The sequence below is a fragment of the Apus apus genome, chromosome 2 (genome assembly GCF_020740795.1).
Source record: "Apus apus isolate bApuApu2 chromosome 2, bApuApu2.pri.cur, whole genome shotgun sequence".
In the NCBI taxonomy this organism is placed as follows: domain Eukaryota; kingdom Metazoa; phylum Chordata; class Aves; order Apodiformes; family Apodidae; genus Apus; species Apus apus.
This window is the reverse complement of record NC_067283.1, coordinates 101487287-101495127: the sequence shown is the minus strand read 5'-3', so window position 1 is coordinate 101495127 and position 7841 is coordinate 101487287. Positions and strand designations below refer to the sequence as shown.

Sequence of the window (7841 nt, the reverse complement as noted above, 5' to 3'; positions counted from 1 at the left end):
ACAAAAACTTGCTGTAAATTAAAGAACAGAAGAACTGCAGATGGGCATCCTGTATTATTTTCTTTTAAGCATAGAGAAGAACTATGAGTTCAGATTTGGCACACAGATGGCTTGGGTACAACAGGGAGAGCTGCTGCTCTCTAGTTGGCATTATCTGCTTACATCTAACAGCTACATTGAGCGTAGTTTGCTACATCTGTTTAGTGATAATCTAAGTTATCTTTCCTGTAGTGGGGAGAAGGGCCATGCAAAATTCATCTCCAGACTATAGCTGCATAATGCTAGAGGAGCCATTTTGCTCAAATAATTAAAAATAATTCTCACCGTCTCCTTTGGTACAGAGACTATTTGTCTTCAAACGTCCCTAGAGAGAAGCTAGCAGTAACAATAGAGGAATCTCTTGTGGAATATAATTTAGCTGTATTATAACAATAAACTCTAGCTGAACACTGAAAACACAAAAATGGCACAGGATTTAACAGTAAAGTTTGTGTTTGTTGTTGGCGATTCTTCAAGAAAAAAGACTTCTGTTAAAAATAAGCATTTGAAGATGATATATAATATATACCATGACAAAATGCAACACCTTTATTTGAGGAAATATAGTGATTTGGAGAAACTGGGACTTTTTATCTCATGGTAACTTAGAAGCCTGTACGGTGTTTGACAGGCTGGTTAGTGGGTAACATAAAGTGCACTTGGTAGTGTCAGGAAGGTGTGTGTGCCTGGTGTCCCTGTCTGTGCACAGAAGAACACATTTGCTGAAGTGAAGACCCCTGATTTTGCCACTTTTTGGGTAAGGCCCAGAAGGAGAATGGCCTGCCTGACTGCTGGACCTACAGGAGGACTTCACCCATTGCTGTACAGAGCACTGAGTTTCCCAGCTTTTAGACCCTGTGGAACGTGGGGGAACTCACATCTGTCTCAGGAAGCCCTGGCTCCCAGGATGGTGTGCTGTGTACTGCTTCCACATCTGCATCAAAATCTCTGTTCTAGCAAGGGCACCAGAACACAACTGTTTATTTCTTCTGTTTTCACACACAAATTACCCAAGTTATACCTTCTGTTAGTGGTGTGACAGACTTGACTGTACATTCTCCAGTTTTGTAACACTGTGGTTCTTATTCTTGCACAATTATAACTGTGAATAGAAGACAAATGCTTATAAAAGTAGGAAATATCCCACTTCAATGAAACTCTTCTACTCTCAGCTCTTTCAGAGTATTGTAGTGAAATGAATTTATGGTCAGTATTAGCAATAGCAGAGAAAAGAAACACAAAAAAGTAGTATTTTTGGAAAGGAGCATGCCTATTGCATTTCCCTGTTAATACTTTTAAAAAGCTCATCATGGAGTTTGGATCAGAATCGCTGTTCACTTAGAAAGACAAGAGAAGGCCACTAGATGGTGGTAAAAACCCAAGCCTCAGCTAAAAAAATCCGGGAAGAGACTTCAGAGGGGCAAAGAAGGGGAGGAGGAGCCACCGTTTGAGTACTGAAGTCATTATTACTTGGAGTCTATAAGAAGGCAGTTGCACAGTAAGCAATTTATACGTTGCCAGCTTTGACTCTATGGATTTACTCTGTCCTTTTCCTCTATTTTTGTTGTTCATCCCCACCAAGGAGTCCCCAGGTGTCGGGTGAGGAGGGGGCCTGAAACTTCCGTTTTCTGGAGGAAAGGTTGCAGGTGACGAAGAGAAAGAGCAGCTGAAGGAGCAACTCTGTTAAATAGGTACAGTTAATTCTTGATTACAAACAAAAAGTTATTTTTTAAAACTGGAAATTATTTAGATTGATAAGCTTTGAATTTTATTTGCAACAAGTCACTGACATCCAACTTTAAGTGTTCTCCATATAAAGAATCCGATGGCTTACAAATTGCCCAGAATGTTCTTATTACCAAAAGAGCATTGAATAAAATACCCATGGTCTAGAATACAAAAGTAATTTCTATGACAGGATTCCACCCATACTGATCCTGTAACCTTAGTCTACCCCGAGATGTATGGATTTGCCTTGGTTAGGGGGTTAATACTTTTATCTTAAGTGAGCATGTTAGAATTGCACAGATCAGCTGTTTATAACACAAGTCATGCAAATGTTAGAAGTGCAAAGGTCAGGAAAGTATTTAAATATTTAACTGAAAATGTTCAGTTCTTAATTGTGGTAATAATTCAAACTTCTATATATTGTATTCAAGTGAGGAGATTCTGCTGAACCTAATACTGTATTCTCCTGCATTTCTGGGCTCTGAGAATTGAGACTCTGAACACTGTTTGTTGTTTTGTGTTCAGTAGAATTTCCAGGACATTGTGCTCCCGTTTAGGCAAGCAAATAGAATAAACAAAACTGACTGAAGAGCACACGAATCTCTTCATTAGTTTGTGGTTTTAATTTCCCAGTAAGGATGAGTAGAAAAACTCTGAGCCAACTGGAGGTTAATTTAGAGTCAGTAGAGGAACATGGTGTGAAAAAGGCAGTATGTATACAAGCCAAATTAAACAGAAAAGGGTGATACTTGTTTTGTCAACTTCTGCCTGTTCTCGTCACGGTATATTTATTTTGGCAGGGTCTTTTGCCTTTTGGAAAATGCATTTGCTGCACTCCTTGGCAAGTCCCTCAGAAAGAACAGAACGTGTTTTCTTCCAGAAATGAACACGTCCTCTCAACTGTATGTTTCTGAACTAAACCTGAGTGCCTTTGGCAGCAACTTTACCGTGCCTACTGTCAAGAGCAAGTCATCACCATGTGAGCAAGTGGTCATTGCAGCTGAAGTGTTCCTAACTCTGGGCATTGTAAGCCTCCTTGAAAATATCTTAGTTATATGTGCAATAGTTAAGAACAAGAACTTGCATTCACCCATGTATTTTTTTGTTTGCAGTTTAGCAGTGGCTGACATGCTGGTTAGTGTGTCTAACGCTTGGGAGACAATAACGATATACTTAATAAACAATAGGCACCTAATTATGGAAGATGCCTTTGTCCGTCATATAGACAATGTCTTTGATTCAATGATCTGCATATCTGTGGTAGCTTCCATGTGCAGCTTGCTGGCTATAGCTGTGGACAGGTATATTACTATCTTCTATGCCCTGCGTTATCACAACATCATGACAGTGAAAAGATCAGGGCTTATTATTGCATGCATCTGGACCTTTTGCACAGGCTGTGGCATTATCTTCATTCTTTATTATGAATCAACTTACGTGATCATTTGTCTAATCACTATGTTTTTTACCATGTTGTTCCTCATGATCTCCCTGTACATCCATATGTTCCTCCTGGCTCGTACTCACGTGAAGAAAATAGCTGCTTTGCCTGGGTACAACTCTGTCCGTCAAAGAACCAGCATGAAAGGAGCCATCACTCTGACTATGCTTCTTGGTATCTTCATTGTTTGCTGGGCTCCATTCTTCCTCCATCTCATCCTGATGATCTCCTGCCCCCAAAACCTCTACTGTGTTTGCTTCATGTCTCACTTCAACATGTACCTCATTCTCATTATGTGCAACTCAGTGATTGATCCCTTGATCTATGCCTTTCGTAGCCAGGAAATGAGGAAGACCTTCAAAGAGATAATTTGTTGCTATAGCCTGAGAACGGTCTGTGGCTTTGCAAACAAGTATTAAGAAAACAAACCCAAAACAGGGAAGAGAATTGAAATGCAACATCATGCCACATCTTGTAATTCTGCTGAAATGCCTATGGAACATCTTTCTCCACTCAGCTGTCATGATTTCTGTGGCAATCAGAAACCAATTTTAAAATGTGATTTTAACTGTCCCTCCCTGCACCTCTGTCACATTGGTGGTACGAGCTACTCAGTGCATCTGTATTACAAGGAGAAAATATATTTTGAATCTCATTTGCCCTACTGAAGACTGGATCTTATAAGAGGATTATACAGGGAAAGCCTTATTTTTCTTTCTGTTAAATGCAGCGTGACCTGCCATGCAATCAGCCCGTCAGCCTCTCAGTGTGTGTTTCTCTTGGTATTCTTTGTCTCTGTAGATACAGTAAGGCTTGTGTTTATGCCCAGAATTAACAGGTTTTTTTGCTGTTTTCCTCTGAAGACATAAAATGAGAGAAGTAGCTGCAATTATCAGGGTGGACATACCTTGCTCAACAGTTATGACCAATATAGATGCACATATCAGCAGTACTGAATTCCAGTCATGACTGTTACTGTTATAAAATATGTATTATGTAAGAGGACAGTGTTACCACAAGGTTTTCCAGGCTGGACATAGTACTTCGTAATATCTGACTGTAAGTGTTCTTTTCATTGTGGGATAAGATGTTTCAGAGGTGGATTTTAAGGCTGAATATGAAGACTGAGCTGATTCCAGTTTGTCTGTTTACTTCATTTACCAGGACCAGGGAAACAAAGAGTACATGGCCTCTAGATAATCATGTAATGTTTTGTGGAGAAGGGAAGAGTAGGTGAGTGGCTGCCTTTATATATGTGAAGGACCAGCCCTCAGGACCTATTGCAGGAAGTGGTATTGAAGCATCATTGTAAGCTCTGGAACAAAAAAAAGGACTGGCTGACATCTATGGAATTAATGGCCTGCATATGGACAAAGCTATAGAGGTAATGAAGATAGAGATAATGATGAAGGAACAGAGGGGATGGAGGTTCCACTCCAGTTGCTCAGTTGTGATATGTCTCAACCACGCTTGCTCATCGTTGCTGAACAATTGCCTAAGTGAAACATGCCTATAACAGGAGGAGCTGTGATGGTGGGCTTTGCGAGCTTCACTGACACCAGCCCTCCCCCGGTGGCTGGCCCAACGCTGGATCCAGGACTGGTGATTTTCTGTCATCTCTTTCTCTAGCTTTTTTTCTCCCAGTCTCTCTCTCTCCTTCTCTTCCTTCCTAAATCACTGAGTAACACAAGGCCTAACTGAATTTTTCTCAGGTTCTGGAGCTTGGACACATATGTATTGTGGCTTTTGTGATGAAAATAATCAGCCTTTATGATTGTGCAGCCTGAGCATATGAAACAGTTGAAGTATCAGCTTTTAGGAGTTATTTCTTCTATAGTTCCAATTAAAGCTAATGTTCAAATACAGACCTTGAGTGTTGTTTCACCTTGATCTGACAAAGGGGTATCTGATGGTCGAGCATTTCCTTGGACAGTAATGTTTTCATCACTCTCCCTAAAAGGGCCAGTTCTGAGACTAATATTGGATGCAGCAACACCTAGACTCCTCTCTGAGAAGGAGTTTAGAAAGCAAGGAGGTCCAATCTGAATCTCCCTGGGTTGCCCTTACCCAGGTCACGACAATATAGACATTAGAAAAGTGTTTCAGCTAGGAGTAGCTTTTCTTACTGGAGGAAGCTCTACTTTGCATCTTTCAATGTGGGAGAGAAAAAGCAAGTCTGATGATCAAAAGAGCTAGCAGGCAATGGAAAATGAGTAATTCCAAAAACTCATGTACATGTAGTTATAATAGAGTCCTTAATTTTGCTCCCCAAGCAATCTTTGTCTTTATTGAGAGAATTCTAAGGTGAAACCCTCACGCATTTTGTGTGAGTAATTTGCATCTAGTCATGCTCTCATAAACATGCTGTTCTGCAACAGCCATTTAGTGTGCAAAATATTGGATTTATCACAGATGAAAGAAGTACAAATGTGGCATGGATTTCTTGTTGTCAATGGACTGTACATATCTTACACTGAGATATAAGCTATGAAGATATTTCAAGCAGTGGTACCCTACTCACTAGACATCAGAAAAAGCTTGGAAAAGTAAATTTCTTCTTCCTGCAAGCTGAAATGTAACTCTTATTACATTTAGTTTAGGGATGCTCTAAAACTGCTACTGATAGAAGGACTGTGATTGATTCAGTGATTGACCTTAGATTATACATTCAAGGTAGAAGTCATGATCAGGTGTTAAAATTTTTTACAATAAGGGTGGTCAAACATGGAAACAGGTGCCCAGTGGTTGTGCAATCTCCATCCCTGGAGACATTTTGAACTTCTTCAGGACACAGCCCTGAACAATCTGTTCTAAGTTGAAAGCTGACGCTAACTTTGAAGTTGGTCCTGCTTTGAATGATTTGGAATAGATGATCTCCAAAGGTCCTTTTCAATTCAAGTTACTCTGTGGTTCTATGAAACAGTTTGTGTATTATGTTACAATTCTGGGGATTTTGCTCTCTTAACTTAATCTTTTGTGTAACAACTGTAAAAGATCTCCACACATTTAGAAGCATACTTTGTGTCTTCATTTGCTTTGGAGGTCTTTGATAGGATAAGTAAGGTACTTCTTTAGCACCAGAATTATACCTTTTGTCTGCTGTAACTTAAAATATATACTGTCTCCAGCTCACACATTTCTCCCTCTGATACTAGTGGGAATGTTATCCTCAATGTATTATGTTGACTGAAAATATAATGGTTATATCAGTGCACTAGGTGCTGGAATCTTTCTTCTGTTATGCCTGAAAATGGAATTTCAGAGGTGTGTTTGTGGTCAGTAGTGAGGATCTAGCCTTGTTTCAGTCCACCTCTTAACTCCACCTATAAATGGCAGCTGTGTGCTCTTGCTACAATGAATGTAAACAGCTAAAAGGGGACACTTCAATTGCATAGTGAAAGGCACCAGCTGATATTGTAAATAAATAATTTAATCTTCATTGGGTATTGCAAATAAGACAGTCTTGTACATAATTGTAAATCAACAAAGAGGAAACCAAAACTGTAATAGCTTTGGGTATTTTTTTTTCTTTCTTTTTTTTTTTTTTTGAAGCTTATTTGATGTATAAACACACACATATGAAGAAACAATTAAACCGGATTGCTGGAAAGCCCACTATTGTTGGTTATTCTTTGTAATGTGTCCCACTAACCTTACAGATTACTCACAGAGGAAATACTGCGTTACAAGTTTTCACTTCTCAGTTTAAACAGATACCTCATTAAAAAACACATTCTGAAAGAATTACAGACTAATACAATATATTTGCATTCATACCTATGTTCCTCTAGATGTGAACATCACATCCTCATGATAAACTTTACAGTTGGGGAACTAAAATAGCTTAAGAGGGAAATGAGTGCATTTTCAAGAACAGGCTAGAACAGTTCCTGGGGAAAAAAAAAAAAAGGCTGTTTACACTATAGGAATGCATATAAAATACATGTCTCTGTGAGGCCATGACATGTTTTAATCTGTTTGTTTCTCCTGCTTAGCTACGGAATAAAAGCAACATTTAGCATACTTTCATTTCTACCACAGCTAGGAAAACACAAAGTACCCTGATAGACCGAGACAAGCAAACATTGTGTAAGTATGAAAGTTGCTGTCAAAGGACAGTCATGAAAAAATTAGCTGTCAGACTGCCATTGCTCTGTGTCCCAACAGCTAATGGTACTACAGTTTCTTACACTGTCAGTCATTTGCAATTTGATATCAGTCATTGGAAAGAAGTTCAAATCCCACTATTTCAGTCCTAGAGCTCCAAAACCAGCTCCTATTGCCCACTGCTGCTTCGATGACTGAACACTTCACTGCTTCTAACTTGTGTATCACTATTTTAAAGTTTTTAATAAGAGACTATTCTGAACTCAGTCCTGTTGTGTGTGGGGTCACTCACAAAACTCACAAAAGTTGGTAAATTATATCTGCATTTAAAGTAGATTAGTAGGAGTAGGGAGCATATTAAAAGAAAACAACCCAACACTTCTTGCTGCATTGGAATTCCATCAAGTGAAGCAGAAGACTGGATTCTTCAGACTGTAATAATGCAATGGGTGGTTGATGGTAGGCATGTTGCTCTGTCTCCAGATCACACTGAAGTACTCAATATGTTGCTCTAAGTTTTGCTTGC

At 39.2% G+C, this 7841-nt stretch overlaps 1 protein-coding gene across 2 annotated transcripts; it reads left to right on the top strand.

Annotated features, from left to right (window-relative positions):
* The first annotated feature begins 1476 nt into the window (after positions 1–1476).
* Positions 1477–6823, top strand: MC5R (melanocortin 5 receptor). 2 transcript variants are annotated; one of them, XM_051609154.1, is made up of 2 exons: positions 1477–1730; positions 2648–6823. In XM_051609154.1, the coding sequence occupies exon 2, from the start codon at positions 2650–2652 to the stop codon at positions 3625–3627; it is 978 nt and encodes a 325-aa protein (XP_051465114.1). In that variant the 5' UTR covers positions 1477–1730; positions 2648–2649; the 3' UTR covers positions 3628–6823. The 2 variants fall into 2 exon arrangements, with proteins under 2 accessions (XP_051465114.1, XP_051465113.1); XM_051609153.1 differs by having other exon boundaries at positions 2568–6823.
* The last annotated feature ends 1018 nt before the right edge of the window (positions 6824–7841 follow it).